This window comes from Typha latifolia, chromosome 8 (genome assembly GCF_019914945.1).
Source record: "Typha latifolia isolate L0001 chromosome 8, TyphaL0001v2, whole genome shotgun sequence".
NCBI lineage: Eukaryota > Viridiplantae > Streptophyta > Magnoliopsida > Poales > Typhaceae > Typha > Typha latifolia.
Genome location: NC_133093.1, coordinates 12,039,916 through 12,059,688, shown reverse-complemented (window position 1 = coordinate 12,059,688; position 19,773 = coordinate 12,039,916). Strand labels below are relative to the sequence as shown.

Below are 19,773 nucleotides of genomic sequence, written 5' to 3'. Positions count from 1 at the left end.
TTGTGAAGAATGTAATATTTATTATAATATTTTAAAAAGTTTTCAACGTCAATTGTATCAAAATCCCTAAAAATATTGTGCATAAATTCTAAGAACGCTGAAAGTGATTGTCTATTTAGGAAGGTGTAATCTTATATTATCAAGCCAATTAGTCTACGATCCCCAAATCAATCAAAAGAAAAAGGGAAAATAGAAGTCAGCCCTCCAATGGACCCCATCCTTCTATGTTCAGCTTATGGGCTACATTAATATGTCGAGCCTCTGGGCTTCGGCCCATTTAAAGCCCAATTCTTTTAGTGTACTCTAGAAAACAAGAAATGAAGCAGTGAAGCACGAAGGTCTTAGCTATGTTTATTAAATGTGACTATTACTAGTGAAAGAAAAAAAAAATATATATATATATAAGGGTGTGAGGATTTGATATACTAATACCATAATTTAAGTAATTAAATTCATCTTTTGGCATCAATATGGAGCTCACGTTCCTACATATATCCGGAGGATTGACTCCTTGAACAATTATATGAATATCTTATGCGTTCACAAATTATAAGAAGAAAAAGAGAGGCAAAAAATAAATAAAAAAATTTCATATTGACCCATCCAGCAATAAGATTATGTGAACCCAAAAGGATACTGCATACATTAATAAAAGCTTGTGGACATTAATTATCAGCACGTCTTCAATTTTTATTTGGAACAGCAAAAATATACTAATATATCAGCACGCTAAACGTGGAAAGAAGTAATTTTTGGGGAACCAATTCTATCTATATTTGGAGAGAGCCTCAGATGAATGCACGTCGGTTATACGTTACACAACTATAAATATCACTCCCTTCCTGCATCATTTGAAACCCATCAATCTCTCCACCATTCCCTCTCCTCAATCTCTTCTTCTTCTACTTTCTCTACTTCTTCTCTTGATTAGTAGTAGTTAGAGCCTTAGAGGAGAGGAAATGGCTGTTACTCTTAGTTGGTCATCTTCCACCTTTGGCTTTGTTGCTTTGGTAGCTTTGCTCGCTCTTGTGAACCCTTGCAGTTGTTCCAATTCCTCAGCCTGGGGCGCAGCGAGTGCAACTTGGTATGGAAAGCCCAACGGAGCAGGGCCTGCAGATAATGGTAAGTAATTACTCGCCTTAATTACGATTAGTTTTCTTGGGTTATGGAGTTAATCATAGGAGTGGAGATGTATGTATATAGGTGGTGCATGTGGGTTTAAGAATGTGAACATGCCTCCATTCTCATCTATGACATCATGTGGAAACCCGGCTCTCTTCAAGTCCGGCAAGGGGTGCGGTGCTTGCTATCAGGTGAAGTGCACAAACCACCCGGCATGCTCCGGTAGGCCGTCGACGATCGTCATCACCGACGCCTGCCTCGGCGGCGTCTGCCTCAAGTCGCAGTTTCACTTCGACATGAGCGGGACGGCGTTCGGGTCGATGGCGTTGCCCGGCAAAGACGAACAGCTTCGCCGTGCTGGAAAAATCCCAATACAATTCGCCAGGTGAGTTTTTATTTTTTGTGTGTTGGAAATTTATAAAAAGTATCCCATCTTTTTCTCCCGTTATTATTAGCACCTTATTATATGAATATTTATCATTTACGGGTGAAATAGCGAGTAACCCTAAATTCTGTATAAAAAAAAACAAACGTTACGGCATCGATTTTTACGAAGAGGCTTATTTTATCTCAAACTCACTAACTAAGTCTCTCTCTTTTGATTGGGCTATTTGGCAGAGTGCCATGTAGATACCCGGGCTTGGACGTGGGCTTCCACGTGCAGAAGGGCTCGAACCCATTCTACTTCGCCGTCCTGGTCGAGTTCCTGAACGGCGACGGAGACCTCTCATCCGTCGACCTCATGGAGGCCGGATCAGGACGGTGGACCCCATTGCGCCAATCCTGGGGCGCCATCTGGAGATTGGACTCGAAGCGTCCACTCCGAGGCCCCTTCTCCATCCGAGTCACCACGCTGACATCCCGCAAAACCCTCGTCGCGAACAACGTGATTCCGGCGAACTGGCAACCCAACACACTCTATCGATCTAAGGTTAACTTCAACATCTACTCCTAATTAATTGCTAAGTTGGGGTAGGAAAAGGATGTGTACTTGTAATGGTTGGAGTCTGTTGAGGTGAGATGTGAACCAGCTGAGTTTGTATTACTTTGGTGGGTTGAGATGTTTTACAGGTTGATGTTAAAGAATAATTACTAAGAAGTGGAAAGGAAGCATCCGAGTGATCGCCTAAATGTTTTTCCCTTCTTCTTTTTAAACGATCAGACTAGACTGGTTTCATTTAAATTCTGCGGTTAAATACATAAAGTCGTTAACATGTCATTATCATAAATAACAAAATAACTTAAATAATTATGTATGTATTCGAAGAGAACATTTAGAATAATTTTCCGATATAAGCTCGGACATGGACCTGATCGTCTTATCCATAGAGCCAGGATTTCGCAGCTCTATTCGAACTCGGTTCCGTTCGAGATCGATCATCGGCTAGTTTAAACCTCTACTTGCAACCATAACCAGTAGTGTCTTTTATCCTTTCCAACTCACAGAAATTTCAGCAGCAGTTTATCCACTTGACCCCTCCGATAAATTCAAAACACAAGAAAGAGACCACTGATTTTGACGTGGAAAAATTTCTATGTCGCATTAACATTCGTGCAAGGAAGGTGGAGATATGGATGCAAGAGTGCTCATTTACCCCGTCCACGTGCGACGCTGCACGTCGCGCACGTGGCTTCGACTTGGGAGTGCATGGATCGGAGACTAGTATACGTGGTTCATAAATCCAGCGGAAATGGAGCTGCCTCACGTGCCACTCGTGCGCGGTCTCTCTCCTCTAACTGGATAAATTTGACTCGGTCGACGCCTAATCCCAAACAGAACGCCATTTTATCCCACCCATAGATTTTTTTTATTTTATTCCCGCAATTTCACTCAATTTTTTATATCATAATTTGATACATATATATATATATATATATATATATAATAGTGTATAATTTTTTTTTATTAATGAAAAGTTATTGCCAATTCGTATTAATATATAGGAGAGAGTAATGCTAGAATTCTCTGTAACTAAACAAGGGGAAATAGTAATTAATACATGGGAAATATTATGAATATTAGTTAAGTGGACTCCAAGAATTATTCCTAAAGAAAAGGTTAAGAGAGAGCTACATGATGCTGCAGCCAATCACGGGCTGCCAAGTACATTGGTTGCAGGAAACTGCAGTTGCTCAGCTGCCATTGCCACAACAAACTTCCAGCAGTTCAACTTTACTTCCATAATAAAATATTTTCAAAAAAAGAATACTTCCATTATGAAATGGCAGAGAATGTATCGACTTATTAGAATCCCCAAAATGCCCTTTACCATCACCATTATTACCTAATTAACTTTAATATGCATCCTTTTGTCTCTAATCGAGTGTGAATTGGTGTGACAAATTGAGAGCAACACTAGTTGGAGATGAATGGGAAAGAGATGAAATGGGAGCCAATAACTCCATGGCATGTATTGGATGCATGACTTTAGGAATAAGCGTTTCCAAAGTAGAGAATTTAGATTCCACCCCCTTACCTCTTTAACTATAGGGAAAAGAATAACATACTATACCCAAATCCATTCTATTAATATATTTCTTCTTCTTTTCTCTCTCTCTCTATCTCTCTCTCTCTGACCCTGATCCTGACCCTCTCTTCTTCTTGTGGGCTTTGGTGGAACAATGCTTGTGACCTACTCCTTTTCTTCTCTCCCTTCTATTCCTTCCTCCCTTTCTTCAAAGGGTATTATGCAAAATAGCCCCTAAAGAAAAAGGAATTGTTCACGCCCCCATCTCTCTCTCCATGGAGAAGCACACTTGCAAGCTCTGCTTCCGCCGCTTCTCCAATGGCCGCGCCCTCGGCGGTCACATGCGCTCCCACGTGACAGCCCCCAAGCCGCAGCTCTCCCCCGCCTCCTCCGCCTCCACCTCGGCCGCGTTGGAGGAGCACGCTACGGTGGCGGAGGACGGGATCCCCGCTTACGTCCTCCGCGAGAACCCGAAGAAGAGCTTCAAGTTCGCTGATCGGATGGCCCTCCAGGACTGGGAGAGCGACGCCGAGTCGCCACGCGGCCGCCGGTCCGACCGGCGGCGCCGGCGGGGGGACCCATCTCCCGCGAGCTCGGTCTCCGACGCGAATCCCGAGGAGGACGTCGCCATCTCGCTCATGATGCTTTCCCGTGACTCCTGGAAGAGGCGCAACTCGGAAATCGAGCTCTGGAGCAAGCCTAACTCGGAAACAGAGGAAGACGAGGAGGAGGAGGAGGAGGAGGAGGGGAATAGAAAGCAAAGCAAATACCAGTGCGGCGTGTGCAAGAGGGTGTTTCGATCCCACCAAGCTCTCGGTGGGCACAGAGCAAGCCACAAGAAGTCCAAAGGTGGGTGCTTTCCATCCCAAATCCATGGCTCCGAGTTCTCTGAAATCAATGCCGATTTATGTCGTAAAACCCACGAATGCCCCTTTTGCTTCCGACTATTCGGCTCCGCTCAAGCTCTTGGTGGCCACAAGCGATCGCATCTCTCTTCTTCCTCCAATACTATAATAACCACGCCTCCACCTCCCTCCCCCGTTCCGACCAAGTACAGTGGCGACGGCTTCACTTCGATCGATCTCAACCTCCCCGCTCCATTGGAGGAGGAGTTCGAGCTCTCCGCCATCTCCGATGCCGAGTTCGTCGCAAGTCGATGAAGTTAGATGACGATCCAAGGTAAGAGGAGAAGTTTACAAAGAAAAAAAAAAGTCCAAATCTTTTTTCGACATTGGAATTGGTTTGAACTGTGACTTATTGATTCCTTCCGTGTCCATATCAATTCCTAATTTCCATTTGTTTTTCTTCAGTAATTGTGTTCTTGAGTTGCTTAACAGCTGAAAACTCCCAGTTTAATTTAGCTAGATTGTTGCTTTTAATTATAACATTTTCCAGTTTCCAGCTGTTCTTCCAACTGCCAATTCCATCTTATATAATTCCTCAACTATTCCTTTTATACGCACTTTCTTATTTATCAGTACTATATAGTAGTACCCTTTAAAAATAAAATAAAAAAGAAAAAGAAAACTACATAGTGGTATATTATAAATATTTTTATACTCGATCAAATATGTGTATGAAAAAGTTTAGAAAAAATTAGGCTGGGGTAGTTAAATTTAATGGGATTTGCTGCAAGACTCTCCTGTCGCCAGTACTCGTTCTTTTCTTGGCTCCGTTTCCCTTCACCCTTTTGTTTTGTTGTTAGCTTCCACTTCCCCCACTTCCCCCACGACTTCCTCCTTTTGGACCCTAAAGACTCGATTCTTCCAACCCCAGCTTCCACGTTTCGCCAGTGGACCGCTTTCTCTTTGCCATCTGGTGTTATGTCTCTCTGCCAGGCGTTAATGATGGTAATTAACAATTTAACACGGAATTAATGTGAGGTAGTAAGTAGTCTTGGCTGCTGCCTATTGTACGAAAAAAAAATTAATGGTGAGTAATAGACTAATTAGTCCTAATCCTCCTCTCCTAATTGGGCAGTTGTGAAGTGGGCCCAGATGGGATTAAGATTTAGGCCGGGTCAAAACGTAGCATCGAGAGCATCGACGATGTGGGTGGGATGGGTTTCCCGTGGGGCCATCACGTGGTCTTCGGGGTGGTACGTCTGATCTCGGTTGGACTGCTGAGATGGACGCTTGTGAGGTGGTCTCTTTCGGAGCCTTTTGCATGAAAACCCCTCCGAAGTCTCTTAATTTGCGTGCATAGCTTTTGTACGAAATATTATTCTTCAGTAACAATAAACTTCAAGGGGTACTCAGAAAAGAGTCAAATGTTTTAAGTAGTATATATACAAATTGTTAATCTTGTTTCCAAAGTTGCTTCCCGGAAAGATCCATGGAATTTTCGTGGGTTGCGTTTAGAACATGCTACTGTGACAATTGCGCATCCCACGACTCCACGAGAGAGTGAGTAGAAGCTGTTCCAATTTCCGTTTCTACCCTTCTCCCTGCCATGGGGTATACACACTACCCACCGCCCTCACGGGCTACTAATTGTAAGGGTAATTTTGTCACTATGTCAAAATACGCTAACATCGGATTGCCCTCATATCAATTAACACCTGTAAAGTTGTATGAACTCGATGTGATTGGGTCCCGAAGGAGGAAGAAAATGAGAGAAAAGAAGGGCATACACGTTTAGGACTTAAATTGACACTTGTCTTTGGGTTCTCTTTGATGATTATCAAACTGATGGATTTGGATTTCTTTTTTAGCATGTATATCCTTCTAAAATCTCTTATCTACTTATACATCCCTCCAAAGCTAATTTGCTTATATATTTCTCTTAAATCATAACTAATAAAATATTATTGGCTTAACTAAGAGATTAATTAAATTTACTAATGATTTCAAGTGGGCTGCATACTCACAGGTACTCAATTGGTTTTCTTTATCCACCTCCACTGCACGCGTAGTACAAAGTCAATCTCTACTGCTATGAATTGAAAGGCCCCAATCAAAGTTGGCGGTTGAGAAGATTATTGGACCATTTGGTGATCTCAACTTGTAATTTGTTTGAAAGATTTCAAGAGTGATAAGTTGAGCACTACCCTAAAAGGTTTAGTCCATCCTTATAAAAGAATTTATTTTTTTTAAGTATCACACTCTATATTTTATCTATTTTATAATTTATATTTTGTATTTAAAAATTTTATAACTAGGCTCATTTTTTTCTATAATTCTTATTTAACATCTTACATTAACTTAGATGGTACTAAAAAATAAATATTTTATTATAATATATAAAATAATTTATAAATATACAAATTATCTATATCTTTTCTCTTTCCCAAAGAGAAAAAAAAAGAAAAAGAAAAGGAGGGAATGATGAGTAAAGTCCCCGATGAGGTAGGTAGAGAAAATGATAGAGGGAAATAAAAAATGAGAGAAAATAATAAAAGTATTTAAATAATTTGGTTGACACTAGTTAGTTAAAATAATATTATCAGAATGTTAAACGAGGATTCTAGGAAAAAATATTAGGAGTTTATAAAATTCTCAAAGACACCGGGGTGCAAATTATAAAGTAAGTAAAATATAAGGTGTAATTTATAAAAATTCTTAAAAAATAGTTTTTGGAGTAGAAAAACTAACAGCTACATTAAATAACTTTAGGCGTTAGAATTGGTGAGCAACTGTCGGACTAACTGGTGGAAATTAATTACAGGCTTACAGCAAAGGGAGCTCCAGTGTTCAAAATCCTTCCAACAATAAATAGCCAAATGTCGTTCACTGTTACGAGGAGCAGGTTGGTACACGTAACACCTCTACTATATGGGAACGAATGGCCGCTGGAATAAATTTTCAGTGTCCTATTTGCATTACTGCTCACGATGACGATAATACTGTTCATATTTTGAAATAAGTTTTCTTTTTCAAACTTAATTAATTTTTCTCCCTACATAGATTCTCAATTTTAAAAAATTACGTGAATATATATATATATATATATATGTATATATTTTAATTCAGAAGGTTTTATGTGGATATAAAAAAAAATTGAAGATGCATAGATGAAAACGGTGCCCATATATCTTAAAGTTTATAGTTTTGCTATGGATATCTTTTAGATTACTCTTTTGATAACAATAAATAGAATCTTACTAATTTTAATAAATGAACAAAATAGATATCTATGACCGAACAGTTATGCAAATAATAATAAGGATATCCTTTTTTTATAATTTAAATTAATGCTTAAATTTTACCAGTTATCTAAGATTGAAGGTACTAAGAGTACATATGCAAAACCAAGTGATTTGCGGTTTATTCTATTATATATAATATTATTTTTTAATAAATATTTTTAAATTCGACTATGGTTTATGACGAAAAATATAATAATTTTAGTTTGGATATAAAGTAACACAAATAGAATTCTATAAGATTAAAATATAATTTCCCTTTTATTTATTCAAGAATGCAGGAATAATAGAAGGGAATAAGCACAATTATTAATGCGAATTAACTAGACCAATAGGTTTGTCCGGGCTGCCACCCTACTGGAATAACATCATTTGCAAGAAAAGTCCGGTGGGATGTGAGTGACGTTAGCCGTAGAGAGAAGGGTGGTTGCAGCTGCGGTCCGGAATTCAACTTCCAAACTGCACCCCAAGATTGCTGCATGGCGAACCAGGAATTGCTTCCTCCTTGCATGAGCTCCACCGCCGCGCGATCGCCGTCTCCTCCCTCGTACTCGATGAGGACGGCGAAGTAATTAGGGTTCGAGCCGGCGTCGACGCGGAAGGCCACGTCGAATCCTGGGTAGTTGCATGCAACCCTAGAGAAAATGGTTGGGATAAAGTTTAGAGATATATATTCTGACACTGTTAGTTATATATATATATATATATATATATATATATTTTTTTTTTTTTTTTTTCTACTGCAAGTAGAGGTGATGTAGTGTTAGAGGACTTCTTCTTGAGGAAATATTTGAATGACAAGGCTCTATTTGTGATTAGTAGAAACGTATGATGTGTACCTAATATCATCTAGGTTTTTTTTTTTTTTTTTGTTGCATTTATACTCCTCCATTTTTAATACACAGTGTTATTTTTTTTTAATACATATTGACATTTTAAACTATGGAAAGACTCTTAAAAAATGTCAAATAATTATGTTAATTTTACTTTTACTTTTATTTTATTTTTCTCTAATAATTGGGTTAATTTTATTTCGAAAGAGCTTAAAATTGATTCCACGTGTCATTTTTTAAATAGAAAATTTTAGCATTATTTCGGAGGCCAACGTCTCCTGAAAGGGTCTATGCGTCAATTGGGAAATTTCAGAGTTCTAATTGTAATTATCCCTTTTCTTCTACCTCCTTACCGCTTGTGTTGGACTGCGAGGTACCCTACGTTGCGAAGCTCATCAGCTTCGCCGGATTTCGCCATGGCTCCGAACGCCATCCCGCTCATGTCGAAGTGCACATTCTCGGCGACACATCCAGAGCACTCATCAGTGATCACGACGGTCACGGGCTTGCCAGAGCATGCTTCATTTTCCGTGCACTTCACCTGATCACCATGACCATACGTACAATATTATAACTCTTTAACTATTTATACGTGCATGTGATGCCATCATGCATGTACTACCTGATAGCATGCACCACATCCCTTGCCTGAATTGAAGAGAGAAGGACCTCCGGCTGAGACGAAGGAGGAGAAGGGAGGCTTCTCCACTGCATCTCCATACCCACATGCACCGCCTAACAAAGTTAACTAATTAATTTACGTATTAGAATATGTGTACAGTTTCATTTGTTATGTTAATCTGAAGACTAATAGGGATATTACCATCGCTTCCAGCTCCATTAGGGCTTCCATACCACGTGGCACCGGCTGGAAGCCAAGTCGAGGAAGAGGTGGATAGGTTTGAGTGATTGGTGTTTGATGAGGTGCAGAGATTAATGGAGGAGAGGATGGCTAAGAATGCCACTGTGGTTGAGAAGTAGTCCATGGTTTTGATACAGTTTTATTAATTGCAGGGATGAGCCAGGACTATTTAAACTGAAAGTTCTTAATAGTATCTCATTAAAAGTTTCATACTTTGATAAAAGATTGTATTTTAATTCCATGAAGTTTTTTTTTTCTTAAAATAATTTTGGAAAGAGAAATAAGTAATGGACAAATAATTTGCTATCCTATTAGAACACAAGAATGATATAGAAATATCCATTCCTTCTAAGTTTTATTTTTGCCCAAAGATAGTTTTAGCATTAACCTTTGCATAGGATGTGAAGCAATCACAACTCACAAGTTTAGTAGTTATTTAGTACCAACTTTTGTATATAATGTGAGCCCTATGCTGAGGTTTAGTTGCAGTTTTATGTTTATGATCACTTTCTAATGTTATGTGGTGTTACTTTCAAGCCTAGTTGGATATGGCAAGTCAGTTTCAAGTCATATCTTATATACCCAGTTAAAGAAGTATATGTACATAACTTGTGTTAGAGACTTTAGATTACCAAAAATTAATGGAGATATTTCTCTTCATGTGGTTTCTTTGTCACGTAAAAGTGGTAGAAGAGAACAAGAAAGCATCAAAAGGACGTGAGCTAACCACTCAAGTTCCTGTGCCTTTTTTTTGGTATAAATATTCACAAATAAGAGAATTTGGTGTCAGGATTTACTACAAATCTAGTCTGGTACCCACTTACAAATTACAAGGTATGTCTATCTGATCATTTACCCCTCAATTTCTTTTGAGTATTTTTTGTTCATCACAACTGAAAAGAAACCAAATTTTTATTTGCGTATTATATTCTCCTAAAGTATCTTATATATATAGTACTCCTTATGAAGTGCTTGGTAGACTTGAGGGTTATATATGATTCAGCTAGAGAAATATATTTACGATTTCAACTCGATGAAAAGAGAATATCCTTTTCCCTATGACAGTTGATTATTTTAGAGGCGATATACATCCATATATAAATCCTATGTATTTAACTTGAAAAACAGTGAAGACTCAACTCAATTCAATGAGGATTTTATTTGCATTTCTCATGTCTGTCATCCTTATGGTCTTAGATATACCTAGGTAACACCAGAAGATACCGAATAAATTCCTCAATTAGGAAGCAATGTGACGAGCAAAACAGAGGAAGAGGAAAGAGAAACCAACACAGAGCAAAGTGTCCAATTGACATTATTTCCTTTCACAAGCTTCCTTTTTTTTTTTTTTAATAAAAAAGAAGGCAGAACTATGCCTGTTTCATTGAAACAAAACACCCAACCTCTTCCCTAAGAAGGCCAGAGGTAAGCATTCTAAACCAAAATCCGATACAAAGTATACTATGAACAAGTATACCAGCAACAAACACAAAAACTACAAGCTTCCTTAGCAGTCAACATAACAAATAATATCAAGGATCCTCAGACGAGAAATATTGCAATAATTTTGTTGAAAACTCTGAAGGTATGCGAGTAGGCCGGTAACTTTTGTTAAGGCAAACAACAGTGCCTGTTGCCTCCAAAATAAGCTGAAATACCAAGAAGAGGAAGATGTGACGGAGATTGATAAGATGAATTAGCAGAGGAGCAGAAGAGAATAAATAGGTCACCGCACACCTCTTTATCTGGCAGCCTATGGATAAAGTGTTCGATAAATATGCGTGCCCCTGAAATGCGAACGAGCCTCACTTTCACAACAAATTTATCACGACTCTAGCAATGCAAGAGAAATTTATGTAAGAAATTCTATAGTTAGTATGATTACCAAAATAAACCGACTTGGAGGTAGTAATGGTGTGCTCAAAGAATCATGCAAACAAATCTCATCTTACAATAAATAATTGCGCTCATATGCAGTAGAATTGCAAAACCAATTTAACAAGACATCCCATGGGCATGCTAAAATAGGTTATCCTAGGTGCAAGGCTCCTGCCAATGCAGTCTTGGGCACTAAAGTTTTCTGAAACAGTACCCTCAATATAAATGAGAATGTTTTCATGTCTTGAACCTATAACCATTGGAATATATCTCTTCCACCATGACACCATATACAAGGAGGGGAACCCTGCCTCACATACATCACGTCCTTAGGCAACAACAGCCTACTAGTCACTCTCCTTGGTCCCACTAGGGTATAACGATGCACCTCATAATGTTCTTTACCAATATGCTGGAAAACTGTGCTTTTTTGTTCCATGAGTGAGTAGAAAATTAAAGTACTATGAGATTCTTGTTACAAAATTTCCTAATTTGCAACCTCATATACATCTTAAAGTGGAACATACCCTTAAAGGTGCAGAGAATTTCAGGTGTAAGTCTGAAAGAGCTAGAGATTCGCCATTGCGCGCTACTGTGTCTGCGCTAATGCCAATGCTTTCAAGTAACTCGTGACGACCTGGACAGTATAAAAAATATTTAACCTTTCTAGTTGTTTACATATTCATTCTTAATACTAATAAGATCCTCTGTGAGAGCAATATGATGCACACATACAGCAATGTATGAGTGGCAACAAAAATAATCAAAACAGTAAAAAACTTTGCAACTGTTTTTACATCTACAAGTGGTATGCAGATATACGTTTATCAGAACAGACTAACATACTTCAGCCATGAAATGCAACAGGACCCATTCATTAAGTAATTGCATGCAGTAACACTGTTCATGAGAATACTCACCATGCTGGCAATAACTAGCATAAACTGAATTATTAACAACTCCATACTGGTCAAGTTCATAGTCTCGGACTTTAAGCTCCACTTCAAAAAACTTATCTGTTCTGAAAAGTAAAGGAGAAATGATAAGTACCTAACTTAATCCATCCAAGCTTTATACTGGTATTTTAACAAGTAAATGAAAGAAAAATAGAGTATATAACCATGATAGCTAAACTAATCTACCGTTCAACTGAATCATCCACCTAGATGAAGTAGCATAAAGATTAAAATTTCAACGATCTTCATAAGTGAGAGAGGGGCAGAAAGTAGTTGTAGAACTTTTGTAGTGAAAACAAAAAAAATCAAGTAAAATTCTGTGCAAAGGTTCCTCTTGAAAAACCTATGGACTTCTATAAGATAAACAAATTGTTATAGACTAGAAATAGTAAGTAATGACACATTTTTCAGTAGAAGGGAGACAGTGCAAATGGAGAGCAATAATGTGACAGAAGTACCAAACTACCACAAAACCAAGTAATAAATCTCATGATAGATCTTCAATTCTATTTATATATCGTTCTATTCAATCTTCAGGAAGTCATTCAAGTATTCAACCACGGATATGGAGATCAATAACAAAGCAAGAAAAGAGTATTTAGTCTCTATCTTAAAGCATGGGGGAACAATTATCGTAACTACAAGCAACACAACTTTTACTCGGACAGAGCTAATAGTTCCGATAAAAAAAAACGAAAAGTTCGAGATTTTTATAACCTCGACGAGATTCCATCAGATTAGATACTAAAAATCAAACGTTCAATGAATGCAAGATCCGAAAAGCTCACCAAAATAAGAAACTAGATCTACAGCAAGCAAGAGGACCCTCGAGTAACACCCAAAGAAAGAACCCCAAAGAGGATGAGAGAAGCGAGGGAAAGGGCAAAGCAAAGGAAAAGTAAAGGCTTGGCCGAGAACCTTGAGCGATCTAAGAAAGTTTTAAAAAAAAAGTAGGAAAATGCAAAGGAGATAACCTCAAATCCGCATTGGTAGCGGGATCTTGTGTTCTTCCTGCGGCTACGGCCTCAAGACGCCACGGTCGGCGGGGACACGAAAGGATGCCTCCGCCGCAACCTTGAACTACGCGGCGACGTGGGATCTGGAAGGCCGCCGCGGCAAGATGGGAGGTCCTCCCGCTGTCGACGATCAACCGGGAGGAGACGATGGCGGCGTTAGGAACGAGGCAACGGAGTGGCATTGTGGAAATCGTCGGAGAGTAGGAGATTAGCCGCCGATTTCGTCACTGGCGTCCTTCCAGCAAGGAACGGTTCGGATTCTCGCATCAAATGTTTGTATTCACGACAGGCAGGCGAATCACGCACCTGATTGGATGACGTGGCAATAGTTGGATGTGTAATATTATGCTACCAAAGGCCCAATAAAAGCCCAAAAACACGAAATAAGATCAATGAATTTACGAGATGCAAAGTCTGAACTTTTGAAGCCCATATGATTAGGTGTAAAAAATAATAACGTAAAAGAAAGGGTGTACGATATAATTTTCCCGTAGAGAAAACAAAACGTTAACGCGAGGAATCCCAGAGGTGTCTCCTTCGGTCCTTCCTCTCCTCCTCCGCCATGAACTACTCCGCCCTCACCGACCCACAGCAGCAATGCCAACAATACCAACAATACCAACAACAAGAACAGCAACCGCCGGACTTCGAGTCCCAGCCTTACGACACCACCCAACCCCAAACCCAAACGCAAACCCGAGCCTACGAAGCCTACTACTACCACCACTACGACCCTTCCTCCTACCATCCCCAATACTACCCCCAAAGCTACCCCCATGCCTGCCCCTCCTCCTCCTACCAACCTCCTCCTCCAGGCGCCGAACCCACCCCGACCCCCTCCGCCTCAGCCGCCGCCCCACCAGGTTCCGGACAGATCTACGTGGAGGGACACGTGGCATCACAGGATCAGCCCGCGGCTGCGTACGACGTGCCGCTGGGGTTGAACCCGGCAGCAGCGGCGGCGGTGGCGGCGCTGTCGCAGCTGACGCAGTTCGCCGGGACGATGGAAGCGGCGGAGCGCGCAATGGCGGGGATCCCGGAGCGGCAGTGGCACGAGAAGGGTGGGAGGATGACGCCTCCCCCGCCGTACCATCTCTATCATCCACAGCATCATCAGATGCATGCACCGATACGCCCGGGGGTATGTGATGCTTCCTTCTTTCCGATATTTTGCCCTAGTTAGGTCAGTTGGAATTTTAAATGAGCCGGACTTGATTCCTTATTAGGTTAGGGTTTGCTTTTGGCTCTGTTCCTTGTGGAATCTTTACCGCTGCTACGTAGATATATTTTTCTTGCTAAGTTGGTCTTTTGTGCTTTGGATCGTTTTTGACCCTCCTGGCATGATCAAATTCCACGAGAATACTTTTTTTTTACGGCGTATATTTTCTTAAGACTGAGAGATTAATCCATGTTCTAAGTCTGTTCCTGTGAATTTCCATTATTTGGCTATTAATTGCTATATTTAGGTCTACGTCTGTCCGATAATGTGCAATAATCATGAATCGAGAAGTTCTCGGCCTGACATATGGCACGGCAATTGAAGGCATTTTGCTTGATGGATCAGGCATGCTATTTTGAAGATTTTGATACTCACGTCCACTGAGGTGCTACTAGTGCTTGATGCACATTGAGTTCATTTGAAGATTAGCAGATGATTGAATATTTTTTAATCTGGTTTGATGACAATGTCTTCATAGTTAGGCTACTTTTTGCTTAATAATGGATCTATTCTTGCAAAAGGGCCCAATCTCGCAGACATGGTTGTGTCTGTATAAGAAGCATCTATCTACACATGCTTCTACTAGGTAGTGGATTTTTTTATACTAATTGCCATATGACAAATTTTCTTGGCTGTTGTGCTAAGGCCTTTCTGAATTCATCCATCTTCTCCTTGGCCTTGCACAACATGGTAATCTGGAGTATTTGATGCCCTAGAATGCTATGCAAGCTTATCAGATTTATATGGAAATTATTCCTCGTACTCATTGTCAAGTAATAATTTCCGGTATCCATCTTGATCTTTGGCATCATTCTCTCATAGATATTGCAACTGCCTCCAAATGATTTGCAATATCTTGAACTTGCTGGGCTGTACTTTCCCGGTTATGCATTATGCAACTCATCTTGTAATCTGCCAGACAACAATGTGTTAACTTCGCATTGTATAGCAAACTAGGCATCTAAACACCCTAAGCTTCAACATGGGTATAATCTTTTCAGCTGTAAGTCAAATTTCTAATGCCTTTTTCAGAATATGGTATACCTGTGGTTGTTGTTCCTCTTTAGCCATTAAATCAAATGGTAAGTATCATCATGATCTGCTAGCCTGCTACTCCGTTTCAGTTAGTGTGTTCTCTAATTTCCTTTCCCTTCCTTTTCCATTTTCCTTTTAGCTTATCTAACAGCTGATTGTTTTGAGGAAGGTTGCTTCTTATATCCGGAGCTAGGTATGCTGCAGCAAGTGCTCTGAGTCTTGGATATTGTCGAAGAGGATGTTCACCAGTTTATTCAATTATGTGACCAGGAGTACACATAGATGCTTGGTGATGCAAATCGGTTGGTTCTCCTTTTCTTTATTTTAATTCTTGGGTTATATCAAAGACGATGTTCACCAGTTAATTCAACCTAACTGGTAACATTGGTATATCGATGTGCCTGGTGAGGTGAAGCCTGGGTATGTCGCCATGTTCAGGGTTCAAGATTTAACCTCAGGATAGCAAACTTGATTTGGTCAGAAAGGTTGCATCAGTGGAGAGACATGCGGATGATTGTTGTATCTGCAAACTTTTAATAGGATCTCAACTTCATTGATGGAGCCTCATCAAATCTAGTTGAGTCCTTTGGGGAAGTCTGAGCTCTTGGACATTGCTCATGGAAATATTTTAGTGATTCTGACGGAGAACCACATGATCTCTTTTATTCTTATGTACTGACTTTGAATGGTCTGAAGTTTCAACAATCTTTTTCTTGGTTACTTGTATGGGACATCTTTTGTGTATTCTGGATGGAAATCTATTAGTCGTTCATGTAGAAAGTGACATGCACATCTTCTAATTTTTTAAAAGTTTGGTATAGGTAGTTAAATTAGTGGACAATTTTTAAGAGTTAAATGTAAGTGTATACAGTATAGATGAACCATACAAACAAAGACCCACATGAATGACTACATTGAGTATGCTGCAGTTAATTTTGTCCCTGTGCTGTGTTTGAAGCCGATTGTCTCTTACATGTTATGAGTGGTTTCTTTTAGTCTCCTAGTGTGCCCTCTTTTATCTATTTTTAAGACTTAGAATGGCATACCAGAGCATCTTCTTAGAAACTAAGGGTTTTGTGAAGTGTGATACTTGTGTATAAAACTGTACACTTATATGAAATTAAAACTCCAAGTTACATATACCAGTTGAGTTAAGGAATGGACCAAAAATGGCAATCTTTTCATCAGGATCAATTGAGAATATGAAGTTTTACTGCTTGTTGATAGAATGTAAGATTTACACTTTTCTAAGTCTTTGACTAGTCTTTGGCAATGGCTTTTACTTCTGGTAATTTACTTTGGCCCTTTTTCCATCATTTTTAGCATATTTTAGTTGCTAGTCTTTTACCCATGCTTGTTGTTCACTGGAGTTATATTGAATTTGGCGTTTTAGCATTTGAGATGGGAGTTACTGAAGTAGATATCTGGAGATGATGTGCGAAACATTCGCACGTAAGTTAATTTACAAGCTATATATTTGTATGATGTATGGCCATCAAAGCATGGTATGTATGCATATGCACTTGTAAGCCTTGAAATATTAGAAATAGCTGGTATAAAGTATAAACATCATCTAATGGGTTAGAGCCATTTTTTTTTTTCTTTTCTTGGAATTTTATGAAGGGTTTGATTGAAGAATGAGAAATAATAGCACTTCTAGTTGGCAATAATTATTAATAAGTTGGATATTTTGAATTTCTGTAATGCACATAGAATTGATAGGATGGTGGAAATAGAGAAGCTCTTATCTTCTAATTGTTTTTTAATATCTTGCACTTTATCAACGGTATTTCATGTTTTATCTTAAATAACCTCTACGAGTGAAACTTCTCTAATTCAATAGAAAATCTTTCATAAAAAATAGCTCTCTGTTATCTGTTATTAAAAAACAAGTGGAATATGCATTTTTTATTGTTTAATTTGTTGATATGCAATTAGTTCTTTTTCAATTTGAGAAGTGTTAGACTTTCTACAGATTGGTGGTAGAAACATATTCCAGGGTGGCAGCAGAAGGGGTGGTCGGCCTTTTCGAGGGCGTGGGGGTGGTAGGGGAAATTTTGGACATCAACCTCAAAGGCAAAATGTTGGAGGTCCTCCCATAGTTCGTGGTAGAGCGCGAGGACGAGGGAAAAGTGGCAGGGGTGGTGGTAGGCAGTTTCTTCATTCTACCCATGGCAAAGCTGCATCCAATACCACTCCAGCATCAGTTGCAGAGGAATCATTACTGGCAGAGGCTGAGCAGGAACCAGGACAAACATCATCACAAGTGCCGGCAGCAGTTAATGTGTCAGCTCCGGTGCTACGACACTGTCCTCTCCTACCAATTGCATGGTGTGATATTTGTAGGGTTGACTGTAACAGTCTGGAAATTCTGGAACAGCACAAGAATGGAAAGCGACATAAGAGAACTGTGCAGAGAATGCAAGAGATACAAGCTCAGCAGAAACTGGTGGCTGAGTTACAAACTAAGGTTGAAACTGAATTAATCCCTTCAAATACTGGAGGAAACAAGCTTTCTGAATTGGATGAAACCAAAAAGATGTATGCTGCATTAGATGAGATGCCACCTGTTGTTCTGTCTAATCAAGATAGTGAAGAGAACAAATCCTTTGCTTCTTCAGGAAGCATGACACCTGCGATCTTCTCTTTTCAGATTAGTGATACAACCAAAGGATCTGCTGCATTAGAAAGAACGAAAGATCTATCATTTGTGGCAGAGAAGAGCACGAAAAGTGAGATGCAAAACCAGACTGCTGGTGGACAATCTGAACCTGTGGAGTTGGAAGCAGGAACCAAGGCACCAATTTCTCATGCACCAAAAGTGGAGGCAGCTTTGTCAGAGCACCAAGCAATGAGATCAAGGATGGATGTTTGTAGTAGGCATGATATGAGCCATGATCAAAAGCGGAAAATGATGAGGTATGGTCGTGGTGGAAAGAGGATGAGGAGTTTTGAACCTTGCCGAGGCAGACATCCTCTGAGGCCTAGGGAGCAACCAAGGGTGTGCACCCTGTGCAACGTAATGTGTGACACATTAGCTGTATTCGAGTGCCATCTATCTGGTAAAAAGCATATCTCACGGATCAAGCGGTTTCAAAGTCAAGGTAGTATTTATGGGCCAATCACGGTCTACATTCCTCCAAACCAACCCACTGCTTATCCACTGAACGCTCCAGAGCCCTTATTTTATGGCCTGAAAAGTCATGAGATGCTCCAGCGAGAGGCTTATGTGCCTGGTGGTGTACAACTGGAGCATCATGTGCTTCAACAGGGTGATCAAACTGTCAATGCTGAGGAATCTGCAGGTGTAGCTCTTGAGTCTCAGACTGAGCAAGGTCCAGAACATTTGAAAGATCTTCCCACTGCTGGTAGTGAGGAAGTTGTAACCACAGACACCGCAGGACAAGATGATCCAAGACCTGAAGAGGAGCATGTTCAATCAACAAAGGCATCAGCTCCAGAGATTTCTTCAACGGATGGTGATGCTGATTTTACCTCTGCTGAAGATACACTTCCTCCTCCAGAGTATGGAACACTACATAGTGACAATTTTGTTTTGCCAGGTCTTGAGGTCAAAGTAGAGAACACCAGTAATATCGAAGAAGCTAGCAGTGGAGGATAAGACTTTCCTGTGAGACAGGGTTGAGCCAAATTATCCATTTTGGTTTCTTTCTTGCACTTTTTTTAGATATTTATGGAGAATTTTTGGTTTGGATTAGTTAAATGTTATTAAGTTCTAAATGTATGTTTGGTGAAAGAAACTCTTCTTGATGATGTAACTAACCAGCCACCGAATCGGGTATGCAGTGCGTGGCGTTCTTCATTAATCACTTTAATTTCTCATTATCACGAATTACATTATCAATTACTGCTCTCAGTTCTGGAGACTTTTATTCTGAGAGTTGGAAGTGCTGCACGATCTTGAATTATGCTTTCAGATTCTCCCACTCTTGAGGATTAGGGAGCTGGAAACTACAGGCCTTGTTTCTCATATTCGTAACAACTCTATATTGTTTATGTAGAATAGCATTCATATGGTTTGATATACACAAAGATACGATAAAACAACAGGACGGTTGGTATTTTAAATATCTTATGATGCCAATCACTTGCTACCACATCAGTGTAAAAAGAATCCTCCAAGGCACAACTCCATCTGAGAATAATTCTAGAATAAGGCCTCTCCTAAGGCTTAATCGCGAAAGATGAGTATTTTTCTATTGCAAGGCTGTCGTCCGTC

General features: G+C 39.7%; 5 protein-coding genes across 7 annotated transcripts; 3 read left to right on the top strand and 2 right to left on the bottom strand.

Annotated features, from left to right (window-relative positions):
• Window positions 1–959: 959 nt before the first annotated feature.
• On the top strand, window positions 960–2,077 carry LOC140794386 (expansin-B3-like). Its single transcript, XM_073146397.1, has 3 exons — window positions 960–1,122; window positions 1,204–1,507; window positions 1,741–2,077. The coding sequence occupies exons 1-3, from the start codon at window positions 960–962 to the stop codon at window positions 2,075–2,077; spliced, it is 804 nt and encodes a 267-aa protein (XP_073002498.1).
• A 1,449-nt stretch (window positions 2,078–3,526) lies between these two features.
• On the top strand, window positions 3,527–6,617 carry LOC140793233 (zinc finger protein ZAT1-like). Its single transcript, XM_073144600.1, has 2 exons — window positions 3,527–4,769; window positions 6,462–6,617. The coding sequence occupies exon 1, from the start codon at window positions 3,866–3,868 to the stop codon at window positions 4,748–4,750; it is 885 nt and encodes a 294-aa protein (XP_073000701.1). The 5' UTR covers window positions 3,527–3,865; the 3' UTR covers window positions 4,751–4,769; window positions 6,462–6,617.
• Window positions 6,618–8,053: 1,436 nt separating this feature from the next.
• Window positions 8,054–9,553, bottom strand: LOC140794384 (putative expansin-B2). The gene is made up of 4 exons (XM_073146396.1): window positions 9,391–9,553; window positions 9,190–9,302; window positions 8,921–9,108; window positions 8,054–8,369 (listed from the first exon to the last, which is right to left on the bottom strand). Exons 1-4 carry the CDS (start codon window positions 9,551–9,553, stop codon window positions 8,054–8,056), a joined length of 780 nt encoding a protein of 259 aa, XP_073002497.1.
• Window positions 9,554–10,747: 1,194 nt separating this feature from the next.
• On the bottom strand, window positions 10,748–13,659 carry LOC140793813 (acyl-acyl carrier protein thioesterase TE3, chloroplastic-like). Of its 2 annotated transcripts, none has more exons than XM_073145525.1 (5): window positions 13,238–13,659; window positions 12,228–12,328; window positions 11,835–11,944; window positions 11,167–11,262; window positions 10,748–11,078 (listed from the first exon to the last, which is right to left on the bottom strand). In XM_073145525.1, the coding sequence occupies exons 1-5, from the start codon at window positions 13,459–13,461 to the stop codon at window positions 10,962–10,964; spliced, it is 648 nt and encodes a 215-aa protein (XP_073001626.1). In that variant the 5' UTR covers window positions 13,462–13,659; the 3' UTR covers window positions 10,748–10,961. The 2 variants fall into 2 exon arrangements, with proteins under 2 accessions (XP_073001626.1, XP_073001627.1); XM_073145526.1 differs by having other exon boundaries at window positions 11,167–11,216; window positions 13,238–13,584.
• A 59-nt stretch (window positions 13,660–13,718) lies between these two features.
• LOC140793812 (uncharacterized) lies at window positions 13,719–19,398 on the top strand. 2 transcript variants are annotated; one of them, XM_073145523.1, is made up of 2 exons: window positions 13,719–14,420; window positions 17,509–19,398. In XM_073145523.1, exons 1-2 carry the CDS (start codon window positions 13,842–13,844, stop codon window positions 19,153–19,155), a joined length of 2,226 nt encoding a protein of 741 aa, XP_073001624.1. In that variant the 5' UTR covers window positions 13,719–13,841; the 3' UTR covers window positions 19,156–19,398. The 2 variants fall into 2 exon arrangements, 1 of the variants encoding a protein (XP_073001624.1); XR_012110016.1 differs by lacking the exon at window positions 13,719–14,420 and adding an exon at window positions 15,696–15,835 and having other exon boundaries at window positions 17,509–17,620.
• Window positions 19,399–19,773: the final 375 nt, after the last annotated feature.

Excerpts from the sequence above, each read along its gene's own strand:
- LOC140794386 (XM_073146397.1), top strand. The coding sequence starts at position 960 with ATGGCTGTTACTCTTAGTTGGTCATCTTCCACCTTTGGCTTTGTTGCT. Across the intron at positions 1,123-1,203 it reads AGCAGGGCCTGCAGATAATG|GTGGTGCATGTGGGTTTAAG; the intron begins GTAAGTAATTAC and ends GTATGTATATAG. Across the intron at positions 1,508-1,740 it reads ATCCCAATACAATTCGCCAG|AGTGCCATGTAGATACCCGG; the intron begins GTGAGTTTTTAT and ends GCTATTTGGCAG.
- LOC140793233 (XM_073144600.1), top strand. The coding sequence starts at position 3,866 with ATGGAGAAGCACACTTGCAAGCTCTGCTTCCGCCGCTTCTCCAATGGC.
- LOC140794384 (XM_073146396.1), bottom strand. The coding sequence starts at position 9,553 with ATGGACTACTTCTCAACCACAGTGGCATTCTTAGCCATCCTCTCCTCC. Across the intron at positions 9,303-9,390 it reads TAATGGAGCTGGAAGCGATG|GCGGTGCATGTGGGTATGGA; the intron begins GTAATATCCCTA and ends TAACTTTGTTAG. Across the intron at positions 8,370-8,920 it reads CTCGCAGTCCAACACAAGCG|GGTTGCATGCAACTACCCAG; the intron begins GTAAGGAGGTAG and ends CATTTTCTCTAG.
- LOC140793813 (XM_073145525.1), bottom strand. The coding sequence starts at position 13,461 with ATGCCACTCCGTTGCCTCGTTCCTAACGCCGCCATCGTCTCCTCCCGG. Across the intron at positions 11,263-11,834 it reads AATTCTCTGCACCTTTAAGG|AGTCGTGATAAATTTGTTGT; the intron begins GTATGTTCCACT and ends TTGCATTGCTAG. Across the intron at positions 11,079-11,166 it reads ATAGGCTGCCAGATAAAGAG|CTTATTTTGGAGGCAACAGG; the intron begins GTGTGCGGTGAC and ends TTGGTATTTCAG.
- LOC140793812 (XM_073145523.1), top strand. The coding sequence starts at position 13,842 with ATGAACTACTCCGCCCTCACCGACCCACAGCAGCAATGCCAACAATAC. Across the intron at positions 14,421-17,508 it reads ATGCACCGATACGCCCGGGG|ATTGGTGGTAGAAACATATT; the intron begins GTATGTGATGCT and ends GACTTTCTACAG.